General features: G+C 40.6%; 1 protein-coding gene and 1 long non-coding RNA gene across 11 annotated transcripts in view; one reads left to right on the forward strand and one right to left on the reverse strand.

Annotated features, from left to right (window-relative positions):
• BTRC (beta-transducin repeat containing E3 ubiquitin protein ligase) overlaps window positions 1–18790 on the reverse strand; it is a 114827-nt gene extending 96037 nt beyond the window's left edge. For 2 of the 10 annotated variants that reach the window (XM_088169251.1, XM_088169252.1), the window contains exon 1: window positions 2057–2125. In XM_088169251.1, coding sequence (XP_088025377.1) covers window positions 2057–2113 — 57 coding nt within the window. In that variant the 5' untranslated portion in view covers window positions 2114–2125. Of the gene's footprint in view, window positions 1–2056; window positions 2126–6069; window positions 6154–18629 lie in introns of those variants that run through there. The other 8 variants (XM_088169255.1, XM_014883772.2, XM_088169254.1 and 5 more) reach the window with 8 other exon arrangements.
• Window positions 18791–18957: 167 nt separating this feature from the next.
• Window positions 18958–20407, forward strand: LOC148223034 (uncharacterized). Its single transcript, XR_015805177.1, has 3 exons — window positions 18958–19117; window positions 19680–19781; window positions 20106–20407. It is a non-coding gene; the product is annotated as an uncharacterized LOC148223034 (long non-coding RNA).
• Window positions 20408–22945: the final 2538 nt, after the last annotated feature.

Consider the following 22945-nt stretch of genomic DNA (forward strand, 5'->3'; position numbering starts at 1 on the left):
TAAAAATACAGACAACAGGAGAATAAACCTGATGCACAACCCCCATTCCATCTGGATGCATATGTAGATCATGCTTTTCCACACATCAAAAGTGGCTTTCTTTTCAATACATAGTTTTAAGGAATCCGACAGGAAGTACCTTTGACAGATATCCTATATGAAATCAAACCCACCTCAAAAAAATTTAACCTCTCTGCTTCTCATGAAAGCTCTTCCCAGCCTTTATATCAACTGCCTTACCCTTACATTTCCTGTGGTGAAATCACAGCACGAAATTGGAATAGCAAAGCTATTTCCACAACAATGTCTGCTGATGACAAGCACAGGTTTATAACTTTTCTTTGGATCAAGGAATAAGAAGATTGAGATAGACATTAGAACTAACATCAATAAACTAAAAATCAAAGGGAAAGCATGCTTACAAAAAAATATATTTTTCAAAAAGTGCAAGTTCTTCTATTATTTGAGGTTGCCTAGTGTAAAGCCTCCTTGGAAATTTTACTGTGCATTTTAGGTTTTTTACCCCTTCAGTATTTTTCACAATGCAAAAATATCCCGCCTGCATCAGACCACTGGTAATATAAGGCTGCTCTGTTTGCCTCAGAAGTAAAAGGAAAACAGAACAGCCACACAACCCTCTTCCTATTGTTCTCCCAGCCCACATTAGAAACAGACACTGATGCCATGCCCCATAGGTCAACAAACTTGAGCTCTGTGAGACAATAATTGCAGAGTTGAGATTCCTCTGAGACACCTTGCCTCCGGCTCAGCAAAGTTTAAATCAAGAAAACAAAAGCTTCAGTGTCCCAGCTGACCTTCACTAGAGTGGACTTGAGGAGAGAAACTGTCTCTCAGAAAGAAGCTCCAAAGCACACTTCACCTTTGCAGTACATCACTCATTCAAAGAAATGGTTTGCAAATACAAGACTTGATGCCCATCTTCTAGTAGGTGTTCAAGCTCTGCTCAGTTTCACAGAAGTCAATGTAAGTTGACAGCAGTAAGCAGCTTGCACAAGCAAGTTACTACCTACTGCTTGTAAGATACTGACACAAGACTGGAAACAATCAAGACCATCCTGTTAGCACCTTCAATAAAACTCTCATATTTTAAGGGGATTTGCTGATGCAGCTTTTCATTCTCACACTCTGCTCAAGTGACTTGACTCTTTGTTTATGTTGGGCTCACAGTACCACCTTGAAGATCCCTTCATCACCATGTTTTGTCATTTCACAACTGCAGTTGCCATGACAACAGGATGCAGCTTATCTGTGCTGTTTTCATATTTCCAGTTTTTGTTGCCATAACAACACATTCTGGCTTTCTACAGAAACAGCAACTTTAAGTAAGCCATGTACTCTCAAGGACACAGGATTCATCATATATGTACGTTCATCAGAGAAGAGATCTGTACAGGCCATTTGTAAATTAAGCTATTTCTTCTGATGGGGGATTTTTCACTCACAAAAGTGAAAAGCTGACAGCAATTGCTAGAGGCAGACTGCTGAGACATCTAAAGTCTGGCCTTTAATAATAGCCAGAGTAATATAGCACTAGGCCACTTCCGAGTGGGGACTCCCCACAGTGTCAGACTGTGTCAAACTGCACAATTGTTATGTGATGTGAGTAAGTGTCCATACTTGATTTACCCAGGCAGATCTGAATTAGATGCTAGATGCAATTCTCTTGAGTTTTAACCCAGTGGCCTCCCCATTATTACCAGCACCACCACCATGCAGCTTTGTGTTTGAAGGCCCATTTTAATTCTGTAATTCAAGCTGTTGTTGTAGATTCGTTTTCAGTCTCTGACCCTCTTCGCTTCCAGGTGACTGCATTTTGAACTTTTATTTACAGGAAGTGCACATTCATCAGACTGGTGAGAAAATGTTATACAAACACAGCATGCATAAACACAAAACAGTGATGGCTATGAGGGGTATCAGCTAACATGGCACTGTAACTTCATTACACCCTCATTTATGTACTTCACTAATGAGACAAGCACAGGTGTCCAACACGGTCCCTCACATGAGATGAATAACAATAATACAGTCCAACCTGCTTTAGCCATGCTTGGTATCCAGAAGATATAAGTTGAAATCCATCTTTTGGCATGTGTATTCGGGGCTAGGAGAGAATAGACATAAAGAGAGACCTCCTTTTACACTGGGACCTAGCTAACCTAAGTCTAAATTCTGGAGCATTTTAAACAATGCAGATTTTTTTAAGCCTCATATGAAGGTTTAGTCCCCAGACTAGTTCTTGTTTACTGCTCTGATATCAGCTGCTTTAAGAACACATTTTTAATAAAGTCACCATTTTTATGTTTTCCATCATTTTACATTTCAGGTCAGTATATATAAGTATTTTTTTTTTTAATTTCCACAAAAATGCGCTTGGATAAGCACAGCCTCTGTGGTGGCTGCAGTAGCAAAGACTAATGGTCATTAATGCTCTTGACACTACATAAAAAGCAGATGGTGTCAAAACAGCAGTAGTCAAGCTATGAGTGTTTACACGAGTTACCATCCTCAACATGGTCAGACCAGACACTGGACAACATGAAGAGATGACAGAAAATTCCTGAAGAGGTACAGCCTTAATATCAGGGTAACAGGTTATTATACTTACACACAGTCATAAATTATGCCTCAAATCAACAGAAAAATATAATCTCCCCCTCTTTTACTGTTTCCAGTAATAAAGATTGCCTGTCTTTTAAAGGAAAGGCAAGACATCAAATTGCTCTAGAAGCATAAAACATATACAGCACAACTTACAGCTAGGAAAAGGTATGCAACAAACCCCAAAACACTGCCTAGCATGACATTTATTTGTAGTTCAAAGATACTTCCACGTTCAAGTGGATTCAAGTGTTCCCCGTCCCCCCAAAAAAGGAGATGCTTAGAAATTAAAATCACATCTAAGCAACAGGACCAGACAGAACATCCACAAACACCAAGTCCAGAGATTTTTCTTACTCCCAGAAACTACTTCACAATCCCTTTCTTAACTCACAGTACTTCCTCTCCAATCAGATGTGTGCCCTACCACTCTTCCTGGAAAGGCTGGAAAAACCTTACTTATTTTCAGAATGAAGATGAACTTAACCTAACTTGTTCTTGAGTCAACACAATATTTCATTTGTACAAACTGCATCCACGTTGGTACTTGTAACACCAAAAAACACAATTGGTTGGAGAGAAAAAATGTGTTACGGCTGAATGACAAACCTTCACACCTATGGTAGGCAGCCTTGGAATTTGAAAATAAAATAACAACCAGAACAGACTAAAATCTTGCCTCTAAAGAGGAGTACACACTCAGGATTTTGCAGTATACTTTGAGCACTTGTTATTTTTGCTTCTCTCCAGTTTCAATTTAAATCCTCCTAAATCTTTCAAAGTAGTAGTAAGATTATGCCCTGGTGTCCTAGCCAATGATCTCAGTTGAACATGAATTTTAATAACCACCATTGTGCTGATAAATTAAAGTCAAGTATGTCTGGTTACTGCATTCACCTGAATTGGACTTGCAATGCTTAACACATTAACAAACTATGTTTTAAGAGACTTCTCACACAGCTAGAAGTATCATCCTCCAAGACCTAATCCTTCCTTCAGCACTAATGTCATGGGTGGTTAGTCTCTCTACGACTGTAAAATGGGGACAACATTCATTTAACCTACCTCACAAGTTTGCTGAGAGGAGCTCTTGACATTTCTATGTGCTTTGGAAATGGAAGAAACTATATGAAGTGCTGCATATCTAGCAAGAACACTACAGAAATATTTTTACTTCTGCCTCAAGTTTCTTTTTCTAAGTAGCACAGTATGTATCTATCCAGGGAAAAAAATAAAAGTCCTCATAAACAAGCAGAAATAACAATCATTTGAAAATCAGTGTTAGAAGTAGAGAGACCTGGATACCAGACTCAGATGTGCTCAAGTTCACAAAATAAATTGTTGTGATGATAGAAACAAAATTACATTTACAACAAATTGTGAAAAATTACTTAATTTCTTTTTGTCACCCAACCTACAAATTAAAGGATAACAGTCAAGCTCTTCAGACGAGCGAGCTGCTTAACATTTGCTAGCCCATCAGTCCAGAGCAGTCTGAATAATTGATTTAAGACACTGACTTGAACCATTTAATTTGAAGACCCTGGTCCTGCAAATATGTAAGTGTATTAATAGATCTGTTGCCAGCAACAGGATTACTCTAAAGCAGAAGTGTTTGCAGTAGTAAAGATAACACTGTATTTCTATTGAGACAACTCTTACCAACACAATTTTTGTGACTCCAAAGTAAAGTTGCTTGAGTATTGTAATAAAAGCAATCAGAACTTTCAGCAGATTAGCAGCTACTGTAAACTCAATTTATTTTTCAATGCTGATTAGTGGAACATAAAAATAGGAGAAACTAAGACACATCACTCATCCCTCAATACTGTATTTGCAAAATCCTCTTAGTGAGGTATGTCTCCTCTGCATTTGTCTACTCTCACCTAAGAAGAGAGACTACATAGAAGAGAAGCAAATTTTACCAGCACGAGGTATGTGTGCCATTACCCACATACTGCTGCTTATGCCATTAAAGTGGGATACTTGCACAAGTGAGCCCCCATTTACATCAAAATAAGCACAATGGAAAATCGTAATTTAATTAAAATTTCTCAGATTGATGATTGGTTGTAAAAGTTTAGCCAGTCTCCTAAATTCTGAATCTCTGTTGTTTTCCAAGGCACACTGTAAATGACCCCTAGGAATGCATTCTTCAGCAGAGAGGCAATTAAAGTAATACATCTGGTTAAAATATTCTGAATTGCAGTATCCCAGTGTCAGCAGACAGGACTGTAAGAGGACCGTCAATTTCAAAAATAAAATAAAATTGCACCTCTTCCCTCCAGCCTTAAAAAGATGTGGGACCCAGAAAACTGTCTTGTTTGAAAGCTGTATTAATTTATAAATCAACACTAAACTCTTCCATGATTATGATCCATTCAAAGCAATTCCATCAGCAATACAATTAATTGCCCAGCAAGACCTACTCATTTTTGTATTTTCATGAGCACACATCATTTATGCTCATGGTTCAATACCATTCATAAGCACAGTATTTTCTCTCAGCATCTGCTCCAGCATTTTCCTTGACTAGAAGTTAGACTGCTTGAGGAATTTTGCTCTTTTTCAATAGCACTGACAGTGATTGCTTTCCTCAAAAAGTAACTCTGAAAGCACTCTAACTCCTAATTCACATGATGCTATTTTGTGAGTATTTCACATTTTGATTTAGGTGAGTAACAAATTTGTAATATAACCTAGTCTACTTCCTTTTCCAAAACATTCATGTTTATTATTGAGGCCTTGCTTTAAATGTGAGCCTTCCATTACCACAGATGGCATATTCCACAACCATCAGCATCTTACTCACAGTTCTGAAATGCAATTTTACTGGGTATGAAATCTTTACTCTCTCTCTAGTCTTTCTGGTGTGCACAGAACTTGTTATCTATACGTTAGCCATATATTAAAATTACATATATTGCATCTGTCCATAAACTGGGGAGCCAAAATAGCTTACTTTGCTCATCTCTTTGTCTGTAACCCTTGACTTTTTTTCCTTTAGTAATCTATTCTTCCATTTTTAATCTATTTGATTTCTGCAGTCCCTAGCAAGGCCCAGAACAACAGAATGATTCCTGAGAACAAGTCAGCAATTTAAAATGCAGTGGTACCCTCTCCACTTCTCTACCAAGGCTGATTTTCAGAGGACATTTAATTACAGGCCTGAGTTCCTATTTTCTAAGCCTAAACACAACCCCTGAAGGCTTACAAGATTTGAGTCACAGCTGGAGCTGTGGTTACTATACAGTTTAAATATCAGCCTCTTTACTGTGCAATTTGTTTCGAAAATCAAATCAGATGCTGTGTCATAAACAAGTGCTAATTAAGTATTGAGCGGAAATTGGGCTTTTTTGTGCAAGAAGGGTTCTTAAATATCTGCATCTTCAATTCCATAAGAAAGGATAAATATGTCAAGAATGATAATTATAAAAGGAAACCTACTATGATACTTCCAAGGCAGTACTGCTGCTGCTGCATTTCATCTGCTTCCACGTAAGAAGAAATGAGGGGGGAAAAAGTTGAGACCTGTATGAAATATATATGTACTAAGAATCTTATTAATCTGATCATATCACCCATAATGCTTGCTGTTCCTCAGAGAAGGCATTCACTCTGGGTTTCCATCACATAGGATTTAAACAAGCAAACTTATCTCTCTCCATCACTGCAAAGCAACAATGAAACGACTTATATTACCATTTCTTTTAAGTCATGATCTACACACTATTTATTTGACAATAGCATTGAATTCATTAGATATAACACCTTGTTTGATAAATATCAAACAGGAATAATGCATTTCAGTACTCTGAAGGTTGCCTCTGAGTAACAATATTCACGACTCCATTAACTAACAGGCTCTCGGCTACAAAAGCAGGATTAGATCTGTCAGTCAGTGACATGCAAGGGCATGGCCAGTTGCACTGAAGATTGTCCAGTTGAGATGACTTCTACAGAAAGGAAAGTATTCCCTGTGGCCTAGAACTTGTAATGAGTTTGCATCCATTACAGTAATAAACTGAATTCCTATTACAGAATACACAACTTAATGGCACAAAGAGATCCCAGACTCTACTGCCAAAGCAATACTCAAAGTAAGTCCACCGTTAGATCTGTGGACTCAATTCAACAAAACCAAATACATGACTTCAAAATCTTTCCTTGTTCTTAGGAGAAAAGCCTATGAGCTATCTGATCCTAAAAACTTAAGTTGCCAATACTTAAGTGTGTCCTTTGTGAGATTTTGTAGAAAGAATGAACAAGCACTAAGTCAGCTGACTGTCAGGTCTCACAGTTTGATATAAACTCCTTCAGAAGGACACAGCACTCTCGAACAGTAGGCTCTGACTGCCTGTGAACTTAATGAGCTCACCACACGTGGTGAACGTGGCTACTCCAGTTCTGTAATGAACCTGCCTGAGTCCGTTGACTGAGATCTGCTCAAAAACAACTCCCCTTGGAGACTGTCTATTTATACACCTTGACAGATAAACAGATGCAAGTGTTTTTTTTATATCCTTCAAGAGCAGCAGCAACCAGGTAAATAAACTACTTCTGTAATGTGAAACAATGGATACCTTCTTTGGGGCTCACAAGAACACTAAGCTACGAGTATTGAAAACCAAATAGAGACCCATGACAGCACTCCATTAATCTCTGAACAAAGTAACAGCAAGGCTGCACCACAAACATGCTTGCTCTAGCAGTGTGGAGATTCTCTTTGTGCCCATGCTTGATTTCATAACCATTTGAAATTTTAAGTATGAAATTCAAGTGTTATATCCAGCCTCCTTCAAGACTGCAAGATCTATCGTGAAGATCATTTCTCATGCTTTCTGAATTTGTGCCAGGTAAGTATCAACAAGAACAATGACATTCACAGTGCAAGCATTTATGTATAAAACAGCAGCTGGAAGCTTGTCCAGAGATCAACAAAATGAAGCTGCTGCCTTCCAAGTATTGTGTCTCTTTTTTGTAAGTCCACAGAAAAGAGAGAGAGCTCACCTGGATTCTAATTTTTCACTGAAATTCAGAGCATCAGGAATAGAAAGTCCTGTACTTAAAAAAAAAAAAAAATACAGCCAAGGTAAACCAAATTAAGTTTGGAAAACTACAATCTCCATAATCAGCATAAGAACTGAGAGTATTAACTTTCATCTTCCTGATCTCCTGCTGAATTTTAGGTAACAGACAAAAAAGCATGCAGGAGAGATGGGTTACAGGTCTGTGCCAACTATCCTGGGAGGAAATCTGCAGTTCACACATTAAGCAGACAAATCTGTAAAAGGAATACCATTTTTTTTCTAAAGAGAAGGAAACACTTTGAACAGCACACTCCAGCACTCCACCACATTTTCTGCTTAGCTACTGAGTTCTTCTCTTGCCTTCTGAGCAGGTTCAAGCACTAGCCAAATATTTTCCTGTTCAATAAAGTTACCAAAACACTTCCTTTTGCAGGAATGGCCATTCTGTCCAAATACATTTCCCTTACAAAGCACTCTGCTACAATTACAATGCAGGACCTTATCACTCATCAGAAGTAACCTGGAATCCGTAACTAATTGCCTCAAAAACGTACCAAAATATATTAAATTTCTTTTCCTTATGTAAACACCTTGCACCAAGTTCAGCTCCATGACAGTTCTCAATTCCTGCCATAGGATGTAAATGTTCCTTTGCTTGGCTTAACTACAGCAAACTCCTCCCTCAACCAAGAAACACCAAAGTATCATCTGCTATCCTGGAGAACGATAATGCCAGAATGAAGCAGGGGCAACAGCAGCCACTGAAGACACCTAATGGGCAGCTCTGGTAGCATCATCACACAGCACAAACACCTGTAATTCTAACCAGAATGAATCTAAAATATTGCAGAAATGGCTGGCCAAAAAAGAAAAAAACAAAGTCAAAACAGACAAACAGTATGTCCTGTCTCCCAAGAAAGGAAATCTACTGAGACTGAGTACTAACTATTGCCAAAATGAAACAGGCACCATGGGAGGCTAAGTATATCTACTCCCAATTTAGAACAAATGAGAATTAGTCCTAGACTAACCCAATCTTCTTCTTTAAGAAGATCACTGAAGTCCAGACAAACTAGAAGTAGCTAAGCATTTGACATATGACATTTAGGAAGTTACTAGTTAAAATGAAGAGGATTAATACCAGAGTTATAAGGAGGCTAAGAAACTAAAATCTGTGGAGCATCACAGGCAACTTTGATAAAGGAACCATTAAGCTGTACAGAGAATGATCCTTGTTGAAATATATTCTTGTTCTTGAAATTAATGTTAAATGTTCTCATTAATGGCTAAAATACTCAAGAATTAACAATATGCTAATGAAATTAAAGAGGCATCATAAATATATAGGACAAAGCATCTTGAAGATTTGGTAACAGAACTGACACATGATGCATATAAATCAGAAAGTTACATTACTTCCATTATAAATTAGGAACTCAGTAACTGAGAAGAGAGAAAGAGGCCCTGGGATATGTCACTCTTAAATAATGATGGCTCACCCATAAGATGTGGCCACAGAAATGGCAAATACTACTATAGGATATTGAATAAAGTAAAAAATTCCCAGAAGAGAGGAATTAGGATCATTGCTTTAGTACAAGGAATCCATATAATATTCCCTGGAATGTTCTGCATAGCTGTGGTCATTTGTGTTTCAGGGAGACTAATCAAATTTTGCAGCTGTTGAAAAAGGTCTACTAAGATGATCAAAAGCTCCAGGAAATGTCTTACAACAGAAAGAAAAATCAATTAAAGAATGCTGGTTTAGCCTGACCAGATTCAGCATAGAGCAGAATAGAGTTGCTCTCCACAAATATCTGCAGATAAACACAGGGGAATGAGGAGAACACAGGGGAATGAGGAGATCTGTTTAAGCTCAAGGACATTGGCATTTGAACAAACAAGAATGAATTAGCCATGAATGGAGTTAAGCAGGAAAATAAGAATGAGGATTCTGACTTTCAAAGTAGTCAAATTTGGAATAGCTCTGCAATGGCATAGCAAACAGAAATCCACTCAGCAACTGCTTTCAGTAATTTGCAAAAGCTTTAGAGAGTACTTTGGCTGCCAATATCAGATTTGAACCCATGCTCTACAAGACCTACTCCAGCACCAATGTGTCTTCCACTAATGGGTCCTTTATCATCTCAACATAAATTGTTATTTTAAGGTCAGTGAGATTATAAGAAATATTTTCTTGTCACTAAAAAACTTGCAGGGTATTTATGCTTGCTTATAACAACAGCTGTAACAAAGTACTAGAGCAATACACTTCACTGGAGTCATCCAAGTCAAGAGAAGAAAAAATAAAAAGGAAAAAGTTACAAAAAGAGAAGAGAGTATAGATTTTTGTCCTTTTGAATATATTAGCAACAGGAAACACCTTCTGTCACATTTGAAGAGGCTGTTAACATTATTTGGATTTCTTTCTGCTGAGATGTTTCTAAGACTCATCCTCTGAAACAAGATTGATACATCGTTTCTCGAGACTACACCCCCTTCTCATTGTTCTAATTTGCAGGAGATGAATGATAGCTGGCTGCATTTCTCAATCATGCTGACAGTTTTGGCCTGTAAGAAGGAAGGACATTGAGCAGACCCAATGAACATTCCCCCTGGAGAATCGCCAACATTTTCCTAATAGACAGAATTCAAGGCCAACTATCCATAAACTAAAAGCAACTCCCACATAAACACTGCTGAATTCTCTATTGCTCTCACAATAAATTACAAACGATGTGTGTAGAGAGGGAGACTGACTACATTGTATGACAGACTTTCATGATAGACCATTTTTCTCTGAAACAACTAGAGACTGTTCTGGTTCCTGTATGGGCAAGCATGGAAACATTCAGAATCTTTTCTAGTCAGCACACAGTCCAGCGCTGATTATCCAGGCATAGACTGCCATCACCTTTCTCTACAGAGATTCAACCATCCCACTGCATTTGGGGAAAAAGAACCCCCTCAATTCTGTAAGAATAACTATGTCCTAAGATGGAAACATCATGAGAGTATTCCTACAAACAGAAAATCCCATGTAGGGCACAAAGCCAGCTGACAAAATTCATACTAGAATTCTGCACTGGCTGGAGTTATCCAAATTCCCTCTCTACCATCTTCTTCAAATCTGGTTTGCTTCAGGTGCTTCTGAAGAAGATAGGTCCATCTAGACTACAGTTAAAAGAACACACGTATTATTGTTGTGCTAACATACAACTTCACTTAAGAACCTCTTCATTCCTTTGTAGTAAGCCCCTGCAACCTTTCTCTTCTCACCATGGGATGAAGCAAATTAAACCAGCATTAGGCCTTTTTGCTGCTTCTAGTCCAAACTGGTTATTCCAGTGGATTCTGCCAAGAGGCTGCATGGCTTCTGCCCACAGACTGAAAACACTTCTGTTCTTCCCTCAAGAAGATGAGAAAGACCCCTCGCTGAGCTTTCCCATTCTTCCTCATTTTCTCCTTTCTGTTGCTCTCATCAAAATGACTGCACAAGACTCTGTTTTAGCAGTGGGGGAAGGAAAATTAAATCAGATGTTTCTCAATTTTTAGTACAGAGGAGGTAGCTAGAGAGTGCAAAATTATGATCAATCATTTGTTTCCAAGCAAAATCATTGTGGAAAAGTGAAATAATTTAAAACTATAAGTCATTATGTCTGCTTCTGAACCCTTCTGCCATCCCAGCTAACAAATCTGGCTGTGCAGGCACAGCGGCAAATAGGCTGAGCACCCATTGGTTAATGGGACCAGGGAACTTGCACATCAAAGAGAAAAAAAAATGAATTTTAATGCAGTTTTTAGAAATACTTGTCATTGTTTCAGCATTGCCATTTAGTGAATGGGACCGATTTCTCTCTCAGTAGGGGATGATATTTTAATGATGTAACAATGTACTTCCCAGAAGAAAGACAAGCCTCATGAGGCAGATTAAAACTAAGAATATTCAGATCCCATTAAAATCAGACAGTTTCAAGCCATTTTTAAAATTAATTTTGTTTAATGATAAAATGGGTTATCTTAACAGGTGGCTAGCCAATTGTAAAATTAACCAAAACATGGTCAGAAGCACAAGGGCAGCTATTAGAAGAACTGGTTTCTTTGTATTCTGCCTTCTATTATCAGTGTACCATATCACCCTACACAAATCCCGCCAGTCCATGACCCCCGGCAAATTTTTGAGCTTCAGCCTGCTCTTTCTGCAAGCAGGGGTAGCATTTGTCCAGCACCAGAGTTCCCCAGCACCTCAGAAAAACTGGCATTAGAAATGCTCTGTTGTTTAATAAGCAGGAAATATTTAATGCAATTCCCAGGATGTTTATTTTCAGCCATTTCTGCAGTATCAAGAAGTTTTTCACAGCACTAATCAGTATCCTGTCAGGGAAACAGCTTCATGTTTGATTGCTTATTAATTGTATTTTGAGCACTTACTCTTTAGCTGCAGCCACTGGACGCTGCTATGCTACAATTAATTTTCAGCTTCCACAGCTGAACACACAGTGGATTCAGCCCTTCTGTGCAAAATCACTTAAAATTGTTGAGCAATCTCCTTGTTGAGCATCTCCTGAATTGTAAGGAAGAAATTAGAAAGACTGAAGAAAACACTCAACACCAGAAATACCAGTTAACCTTGCTACTGAGGACAGTTAAATATTACACAAATCTCACCAGCATGCATGGAGTTTAAGATGACACAATATAAGCAGACAAGGAAGTGAGAAAACATTATATTCCATCTGCATTGATGAATTTAGCATGAAGATTTTTATACAAAAAGTCAAATTGCTCAGCTTGGTGGTTTTGCTGGTCTTAAATGTGATCCTAAATACTGTTGTAGTAATCACTGAGAAAATGAATATGACAAGAATATGACAACTCATACAAATGAAAAAAGGTTAGTGGAATCCCTTTACACAATACCTGGTGAGAATTCCTAATTTCCAGGTATAAATTACTCTTCTTGTAACAGAAAATAAGTATCTTTCATTAACACGTTTTATAATACAAATAAACTACCAATACAGTAAAATCCATAGAAAAAATAATGGATGAACACATTCATTTGACATTTGTATGTCAGGAAATACTTTCTGATCCTCACTTAAAATGTTTTTAGAGTGTGAAATGAATTTTAAATGAGACCAGGAAATTTCCTCAATCATTTGACTTTTTGTCTCAAGTCATTATTTCTGTTACCTCAGTAGTTGCTAGCACTGAAAATAAAGAAGAAAACAACATAAATTTATATTTCATCTCATTTTTGGCCCAGACATCAGAGTTTGGAGCTTTTCCAATGGCCAACCAAAGATGACCATTTGACGTTTTTCTTCATTAGGCACCTCTTAAAGAGGTGATCTCTGAACACTGTATATTCCTACCTTACCTCTAGACATGATACACAACTATGGAATAATTTTATTTTCTGCCTCTAAAATCCTCATTACCTTTTTGTATATCACAAAGTATTTTAGGATACTGATAATGCTGAGGCCACCACACATCTTGTATCTTCCAAAGACTATTCAGGAAGCCCTTTGCCTAACCAAACTTTGTGGTTAGAACAGTCTGCTTTATCTCACTAATGAGAATGATAATTTAGTACCAAATACTCATGAGGAATTATAGCTCTGCTGACTGGCAAATAATTTGCCAAGGCAGATTAGTTTAGCTGCATAAAATAAATATCCACCTGCACATACTAGCACTAATCAGGGCGTGAAATTAAACTTTTTATTCAGTGGGAAATAACTGCTGCAAGGCGGCGATTTAGTCTGAGAAGCAAATATTAAGGTCAGCCTATTCTCTCTGATGTTTATAGTACATATTACAGTGCGGAGAGCATGGTGCAACAAATTTGGCTTTTTAAGTCTATGAAACTAAATACTTCAGTGATGCGATAGCAAATTTGCCATTTGCTTTTCTAATTGCATACATTTAATGGAGCAAAGTGGCTGAAATGAAACATTACCAGAGAAGCGAGGGTGAAGTTACTGAAGTACCAAAGGCCTGCATCAAGTGCACAAAAATCTACAGCATGAAGTTTGGGGTAGAAGAAAATTAATCAATGTTTTCCATACAACGTACTAGCTCCAGCCAACGCCTAAAAAACCAGGATGCTATTTCAGTATCATTGGAAAAACTGGTAAGTGTATGTTTAATACTCAAGCAGGATTTCCAACCCCACATTTAAGAGGCAACGCTCTGCTATACCACTTACAAAATTATTCTCACTGCTTTCATGACATCCTTGCTTTGGATACCCAGGCTCTCTGTCACAATGTCCAGGATACAAATATGTTACTGGGAAGACTGCAAGGTTCTCAGAAGAGTTTTTTTTAAATAGCTAACAAATAACAGGTCTTTAAAATCCTAGTCCTATTGACACCATGAATGACATAGGTTCAGTCCAAGCAGTGCCTCTTTGAAAATATAAGCCTTTGTCCATCTGTTCCATATATATACCTGCACACAGCAGGAAAAAAATTCCAACTTTATTACCCTTCAGCCTTCAATTACACTGAGTATTTTTTACTATATTACCTGCCAGTTATGCAGCAGCTCCTACAAACATGCAAATATAAAAATTTATGAACTTCAGAGTTTTCCCTCATTAAAAAATATAAAACCAACAACCAAAAAAACCTCCAACCACCAAAAAAAAAAAAGAAAAACAAAAAAACCCCAACAAAACAAACAAACAAAAACCAAAAACAAAGCTACCAGAAAACAACCCACAGATGCATCTTAAAACACAATCAGAAGGCTCTGGTTCTCTGTTGAAACTGGAAGGCCCACCCCCAGCTCCTAGAATCCCATCATCCAAAAGCAAAATGAAAATGGTATTTTGGGGGTGAAACAGAAAAACACCACAAAGAACACTCAGACTGACTTCCTCCTATTCATGAGTCAGGAAATTCAGTGAATTATTGCAAATTAATTAATTCATAAAAACTGAGAAAGTGAAACTCTTTTAAGTATCAAGCTTTTGCCTCTCAGATGGCTCTAGATGGGACCCCAAACTGGTCAGGTACTGTTCCAAGCACTGCTAATTAAACACAACTGAAGTTGTCACTAGTCCATTCCAGAAAACAGATGTCGCTTCATAGAGCTTTGATATTTTTCTTAAATACCTTTCAAAATGAGGAACAAAAAATATGAACTCTTATAAAAAGGGCTTTATTGTATTTTTATAGCATATTACATACCTTGTAACAATCATTCTGTTAAGTGTGAATGTCAGTTTTATTTTCTGTCCCTTTTTTCTTGGCTATTTACAAGCTTTGTAAGAATCATTCCTTAATTAAGTCTAAACATAGTTTTATATAAATGGATTCCTGGAATTAAAAACGTTCAGACTTAAGAAATGATTGTTACAGAGACTGTAACAGGCCGTAAAAAAGAATGCCACTTTAAACAAAGATTTCTCATTTTAATTAAAAAGATAATCATCAGAACATTCGTATACTTAACAGAACCATTTGAAGCTACTTTGAAAAAATATCTACTATTCTATGCAGGCTTATGTAGTTTACTTTATATGACATTTAATCAAAGTCTCAGTTGAGCCTATCACACTCATACTTTAAATACTGTATCTACAGTTTCAAACATTTATTCAAACTTGAAAGTTACTTATTGAGCATCTCAGTTTCTTGTTCTTTTGTAAATGACTATGACTATGGAAGTACCATATTCCTGAATGCATAAAAGCAGAGCTCTCTATGACAAGGGTTTTTGGGTGGGACTTCTGTGTGCATTTTTTTAGGTTAATGGGCACGTTCACCTCTCCCTTTAGCTTGTGCATCAGTTTCCTATACACTGTACTTTATAAAGAGTGTACTTTCATCAGTAGGACTGTACAAAAAAGAAAAGAGTCTGAAGTGAACTAAGACAGGTTCTACTCTGGTAAAATCCTTGCTGCAGCTGCAAAACACTGGACTATTTAATTTAAAAGATTGTATTTTAAGTCTATAAACTATCTTTCATTAAAAAAACCAAAAAATCCCACCAACAAAACTTTTGAAAGATGATGTGCAGAACACATGATAGAAGACACTCATTCACCAGCAAAAACAGTCTTCCCTTGTGAGCAGTTGCTTAGTATTGTGTAGTGTTAATACTCAGCAATTTAATATCAGGAATAAATTAGGTCTTATTAAGACACAGAGGTAAATTGAGCAAGCAAATGAAATAAAATAAATTACCTAAACCTTAAAGTATTAGCTTATACATATTGTACCTGACCAGGTATTGTTCCTAACCAGGGAACTGGTAGCAGATACCAGTTAAATGCAACACTGCTTCATTGGCAAGTAATCCAGCCAACACCAGCCAGTGAGAAGGCAGCTGCCTTCTATTCCCATCATAAAGTTGCACAGACATGAGCATACAGAAAAACAATGGAGTACTGTTTGTCTTTCAAAGCATCAAATATAGATGCTTTAAAGCAAAATAATTTCATTCATAATATTAGCACGGGATGAAGCTTTCCCATGACACTTTTCTGGGACATTAAAATGAAAATCAAATCACCAGGTCCATCTTCCATGATACCCTGTGATTCAAGAGAGCTGCTCAAAGTAAATGTCAAAAATTAAGTAGTGACATTTTTAAGTGTAAAAACGTATTATTTTAAAGAGAAGCATAAACAAATTGCCACCTAAAGGGTTGCTTTTCAATATGAAGTGAAACCTACCCCAAACATATATTAAAACCAAAACTGTCTCTCCTGCCTTTGATAATAGGCCTCATACCTCTAAAATGTATTTGAATATTTACCTACAATGCTACTTGGGAAGCTCCCAGGGAAAATCAATAATTAATAGCAAAGCCCACCTCAAGCCAAACTGTGAGCCAGCTAATAAGGAAGATGCAAATGAAGCGTATCACACACTCTGATGGACAAGGTAATCCACTGTGAATGATTCAGCATTAGCTGAGAGGATGCACGAGCTGATCTGCTACCTCTGTGTGGATAACTGTACCAGTGCCATTACTGCAGTGCCTGGGCACTGCCTGAGTGCTACAAGGCAGAGAAAAGACATTTCCCAGGAGGGCCAAGATGATACTTGCAACTGATTCCTCATGTATCTCAATGTATCTATCTGTGCCATCCTTCCAGAAGACCCCACCAAGTCTGACAAACACTTTACTCCATTAGCCCAGTTAAAGTAAGAGCCACATCCTGGACTGATGCAAGCTAAAGAAAAAGTCCGAGATGTGCTTAACAAAACCTTTGCTTACTCTACTCTCAACCTGTTATCAAAAAAGCTCTAGAAAGTTCAGAGTGGACAGAGGGAAGCCACATCCTTCACTGCATGTTTTACAAGCATTTTGCATACAAGAGGCACTTCAATAAAACATGAAAGAACGTGGGTTAACTTTTAGCTCTCAGTGCAGCCTGGTCTTGATGATTCTTCCCTTTATCTGGTGCTCTTAACAGATGCATATCCCAGAAGAGCAGCTTCCTCGCATGGTCATGCCTGTCCCCTGTGTCAGGGAGCTCTATTGTTCGAGTGGGACACTGCCAGCTGCAGGATGGACAGGGATTCTCTCAGCCTCCAGGCCCAGTCTTACAGATGATCTCAAAACACCTGGACTAAGCCCTTGAATGAGAATCTTAGCACAGGGGGCGAAAGAAGTAACGTATGAGAAGTCAGCATAGCATGTTCACAATCCTGTCTGGCAGCAGACAAGAATGTTTCAGCAGAAACTTTTCGGGACGTGAAACTCACTATCTAGAGGCAGGTTGTAATTACCAAGCTTGGCCAAACACAAGTGTAGCAGGATCTAGGACACTCCTTTGGCCAACCCCAGACCAAAGAGGGCCAGTCATTATTACTAATTGCTATCTTGCCGATTTAGGTGTCCATAGCATTTTTTCACTTCACCTAGCTGAGACTCTATAAATAATCTGGCAAACCTGGAGTCTCCTAGCAAACGGGTCAAAAAGTCCCAAGAGAGAAACAAGTTCTTCCAGATTAAAAACCAAAAGCCAAACAAGTATTTCGAAGTTCAATTAGAGATTACAATTTGCAGCTAGTGCTTCTTCAATTTCATTTTGGGCATATGTTCTAAAGATTTAACAGAATTCCTTCCTCCTGATGAGCTCAAGTTCAATTCTGTGCCACCAGAAGCACTAGTCCAAAACAAACTTTTAGCAAGTGTTGCCAGTCATTTAAATTATATCCTTAGGGAAAGAACAGTTTGGGGCACCTGAAATTTACATTCAGTTTAGTTGGCAACACCTTGTTTTCATTTCTAAATTTTACATTTCTGGCCAAAACGCTTAGAAATACCAACAAATGAAGAAAAAGAGAATGAAGCTACAGTTTAAGTGCACCATGACTCAAATCTATGGAAATTAGCCATATTTGAAGGGCATCTTGGATGCATGTTCTGTTTTCCATACCAAAGGCCAACTCAAAACCTAAACAATGTACGTGCTTCCCGCAGTCACTATCACTGATATACTGCTGCTGCAGCAGGTGAAACACTCAAGTGTCAGTATTTAGAGATCTCGCAGTAGGATGGGAGGAAAAATAAAATTACAGAAGGATTGTCTACGGTGAACAAATAAAGAAAAAAATCCAAGAATTGCATGCGCAAAGCCTGCCGGTGCCTGTGGGCCCCTCTGCCAGGCCCTGCCTCACTCCAGTTTAACTTCTCCCGCTCCCAGGTGGCACCTGCAGCCCCCTCCCCCTCCTCCCAGTGCTCCCTTTGCCCGGATCTGGGGACCCTGCTCACTGCCCTCCCCGCAGGCATGACGCCCCCTCCCCGGGCCCCGCTCACCACCTTCCCCCGCCCGCCAGCCCAGCGCCCTCCGGCCCGGCCCGGCCCGGCCCAACCCAGCTCCGAGGCTCGGGTTCCCTTCCCCACTGCCTCCGCTCCATCTCGCCCCCCCTCCCGCGGCCCCTCCATAGACAGAGGTGCCCCCACCCTCCACCGCCGCCTCCGCCAACCTCCGCGGCCCCTCACCATAAATTTGAGCGCCTTCTCCTGCAGGACGGCCTCGGCCGGGTCCATCGTCCTGCGGGGCCAGGCCGGGGCCGCCCCCCCGCTCAGTCAAGGCCGCAGCCAGCGCAGACGGGAACCTGCGCTGCCCCGCGCCCCCCCACCTCGTCCCGCTGCCTGCACAGCGCATGCGCCACTCCGCAGGCCCACGGGAAATGGAGTCCCTGGCCCCGTCCCTAGCAAAGGCCCGACGCGCCGGCTAAAACTACAAATCCCGGCAGGTTCCGGAGCCGGGGCACGCTGGGAGCCGGCTGGCACATGCGTTGTGTGCTGTACAGGGGGCCGACGGGGCTTGTAGTAACATGGGGCTGTGACGGTGCGTGGTGCCGGCCAGGGTAGGATGGACACGGCCGCTTCCTCTGGGCGAGGAAGGGATGGAGGGAGATGAGGAGGCGCGTCCTGCAGGTGCCGTGTGGGCAGTTTCCATCTCCAGACTTTCCCTGGGGTGGAAGGTATGGCTGGCTCGTGAGTCACAGCCCGGCGCTCTGAAATGCCCCCCAGGAGGGCTCGGCTGCTCCCACGCTTTGCTCCGTGCTCGCGGCACTGTCGGTATTCGAGGTGATTGCTGGTGCTAAACCTAAACTGAGCCCCGTGCACGGAGTGCCAAAAATCTCTGCTGAAAAGTCACCAGACCGAAGGTCCACAGGGGATGTGAAGCAGGAAAATCTGCATCACTGGAATGGATCAAGTAGGCTGACATCATTCTTTAGAGATGTTTGTTTGAAGCCATCCTGTACATTAAAAGCCGCCCGTGGTGCTTTGGTGCCCTTTTTCTAATAATGTTTCTAGATCAATTTTCCCTGAAAATTGGACCAAGTTTTCTTTGCTGTATTAAGTAGCAAAGAGAAAAAAGGAATTATTGATCAGCATTCCTTGACTATCAGCTGCACATAGACAGGAGAATATTTACCATATCCCCTCTGTTTCTCTGTTGCACGCCCTCCAAGACCAGCTCACATGGCAGCCATTACTTCTAATCCTCTTGTTTATTAAATTTGTCTCATCTCTTTCCAGATTTTCTACATTTTTCACGATGCCCAAAAACTGAAGCTGCCTCGTATGGAGCAGCAGAGAGGAATTGCTTCCTGTGGTTTTAATACCAGCAATAAAACCCTAGTAAGTTTTTACTTCTCTATAGCAAACACAACACTGATTTCTAGCCAGTTTGTCATCTACTAAAACACTCAGGTTCTTTTCCTCGCTACATTTCTATATTTGGTTCTGCATTTTAAGTGAGATACTCCGAATTTCTTCCTATTTAAATGCAAAGAAGCCAGCCACAAACATCAGCACTTGCTTCCCATATGCAGCTCAAATCCATTGTTTTCATTCCTGTGTTTGACATAGGAACAAAAGTGAAGCTTCAAGCAGGTACAAAACCAGTATCTCTTGAGTACCAGTCCCTTCTCTCATTTTCTCTAAACATTCCATCTCCTCCAGATTTTCAGACAAGATGATCAGAGAGAAAACAGAGGATGAAGAGAACATGCCCATTACTGGATTCCTCCCAGGGACATGTGACGAGGTGGTGCCTCATGAACCAGTGCCAGGAGTGTCTGCTGCAGCCAGTGACCCAGCAGAGGTTACAGGGAATGTCAGCCTTTGCAGGGTGTGATGCTGGCATGATCTATGCCCCCAGAGCAGTGGTCTAAGAGAAGGAAGAAGAGATAACCTGATGTTCTCCCTCTACAATCCCAGGGCATAGAAATCTCCCAAATAAAGCTTCCATGTCACCAGGACAAGAGGCTGCCATTCTTGGACCGACCCAGCCATGCTCTTGGCTGTCATACTTTAAGCCCAGACTCTTAGCAGTGAAATGCCTGAAATGCTTGGCTCCAGTGGGGCTGGGCACTTTCCAGACTGCTGACAGCACTGAAAACACTCACCACGATTATATAAATAACAGTAATTATAATAAGGGAATCCTATAATTACAAAGGGAGGACTCCTGTAACAGCACTGAAGGCAACCAGGGGCTGCTGGTGCTTGAGGCAGGGTTCTCCCATGTCTCCTCCCTCCAGGCATCCAGCAGCTGGCTTGGGATGTAAATGGATCCTCCTGGTAGCAGTGTGGCAGGCTCAGGGCTTTGATTGCATGGTTTATTTGTCAATAATATCTGATGCCGGCCTAATTGTTGGAAAATTGGAAAGTGTAATGCTTCAGCATTAGACGCTAGTGTCCCAAAGCCCTCCAGGCTGATTGATCTGTCTGGACTGTAACTTACAGGGGATTAATGTCCCTGAACTATATGGAATCAAAACTCATAAGTGTTTAGGTGCTGGACTTAAACTTTATGGTAGAAGGTCATGGCTTGGTTATTCTGCCACACTGCCGTCAGGACCCCCCAATGCAGACCCACTGCAGAGGGACAGGGCAAGAGCCTCAACCACAGCACAGAGTTGGCTGAGGAAGGACTCAGAGAAGCAGCACTTGGCCCAGCAGTGCTGAGCATGGAGTAACACCTTGTTGTGGGAACCTCACCTGGATCTCTGCATCTGCAGCCTGACCTTGTGGTCCGAGGCTTCCCACTGTGGGATGCTCCCTGCAGCTGAATGGCCAGCTCTGCACCCACCAGCTTGCTAAGTCCTCTGTGGCCAGAGGAAAGAATGGTCAGCACGCCAAGCTGTGACACCATCAAGATGTCACATCACACAGCAGGTGAAGAGACTGGAGAAGTCTGTGGTGTGTAAGGCAGGGAGAAGGCACACGTCAACAGATTTACAACCAAACAGACAATTATTTGTTTGAATTCCATGAACTGGATGTGTGTAGTCGGTGTCTCTGCCACAGTAGAGCTGCCCTGACCAGGTCCTCTTTAATTTTCCTTGAAACAGCAACCATATCCCCCCTCCCTGCCCTCCACCCCCTCACTGCAGAGCACGTTGCATGAAACGAGCCCATATAGCGCTCAGGGACCTCACCATCCTTCCAGATGAAGGATGCTACCTAACAGTAAAGATATTACTGTGATTATTTTTGCACTAGCATATTGCTCTGTGCATTCTGGACTCTGCGGACCACATCCACGCCTGGTGTAACGCCATGTTAATTTGCTGTGGCAGTCATTAATTGGGTAAGGAACAGCTGGTGCTTTGATTCAAGTGAAGCTGATTGGGTCAGTAAGGAAGTGGTTAAGCAACCTACAGCAGGTACAGCCCTACCTTTCTCTGCACTCTAGAGGGGTTTCACTTCTTGTCCCAGTGACCCTTTGTGGAAGCAGCAAGATTTGGCCATGAAACATTAGGGAACTTTAATCAGTGCAGTTCCTTTGGGCATTATTGCCTGAATTTTAATATTTTGAATAATAAAGGATGCTTTTAAATTAAATTTGTGGAGTCACCATCTGTGTGTGCTTGGCCTTGTTTTCCTCTACTTTGGCAGTGCCTTGGCTTCATTCTTTCTAAGTTGGAGCAAAAAGGAAGGGAAGTGAAAAGAAGGGAGTTCGCTGGTGGAAGAATCTTTTGTTGTTCCTTTTGTCCTGCAAGAACTTGGCTGCAGCAGTGGAAGCAGCTGCTACTGGGGCTGTGTTTCACAGTGGTGAGCACACAGGCAATCTTTGATAGCATAAGAGCTTGTGAGAAAGTGACAGGGACCCCTGCACCCAGAAACATCCCAGTGGTTCAGCTCTGCCTCTCCAGTGTAGCTTATCCCTGATGGTGGCATGTTTCACACAAGACATTTGGTGTGCAGTGTCCTGGGGAAACTGAGGGCAGAATGACTCCCTGCAGCCTGTGGGCAAAGGGGCTTTTTTAGGACAAAGGGACACTCAGTCATGCAAGAGCAAAGGGAGAGAATCCAAGGTCACACAGTATGAATTATATTCACTGAGCACAACAGTACTCATTACCTGGAGTAAGATGTGCAAAGCTGCACGTATGGAGGTTGAGCTGGTTGTATCCCTTGTGCTGCTGAAAAGGGGAGCTGCATCCTCTCTCCTGTCTCTGACAGCCACGTTTCCTCCTCTCACCTTCTGCTGGTTCCAAAACCTGTTTGCTAGCACAGTGAGCTGGTTTAGTTCACTATAGTGGCAGGAAAATCATACTCAGGAAATATAAACTAAACACTTTCCTGGCAAGTCAAACTGGCTTTTTCTTGTGACCACACAAATGGCAAAGCTACTGTAAAGGCAGGTGGGACCAGGTTAGGGAAGGATGACACTGGAACCTCTCAGTTACTGGGAGCTGCTAATTCAGCAAATAGAAGGTGGAAAACCTCTTGTCTTCACACTTGTCAGGATCTCCTGACCCTCCTGGGGGTTGAGAGCCCTCCCTGCACTAATA

Source organism: Sturnus vulgaris, chromosome 8 (genome assembly GCF_052056855.1).
Source record: "Sturnus vulgaris isolate bStuVul1 chromosome 8, bStuVul1.hap1, whole genome shotgun sequence".
Lineage (NCBI taxonomy): Eukaryota > Metazoa > Chordata > Aves > Passeriformes > Sturnidae > Sturnus > Sturnus vulgaris.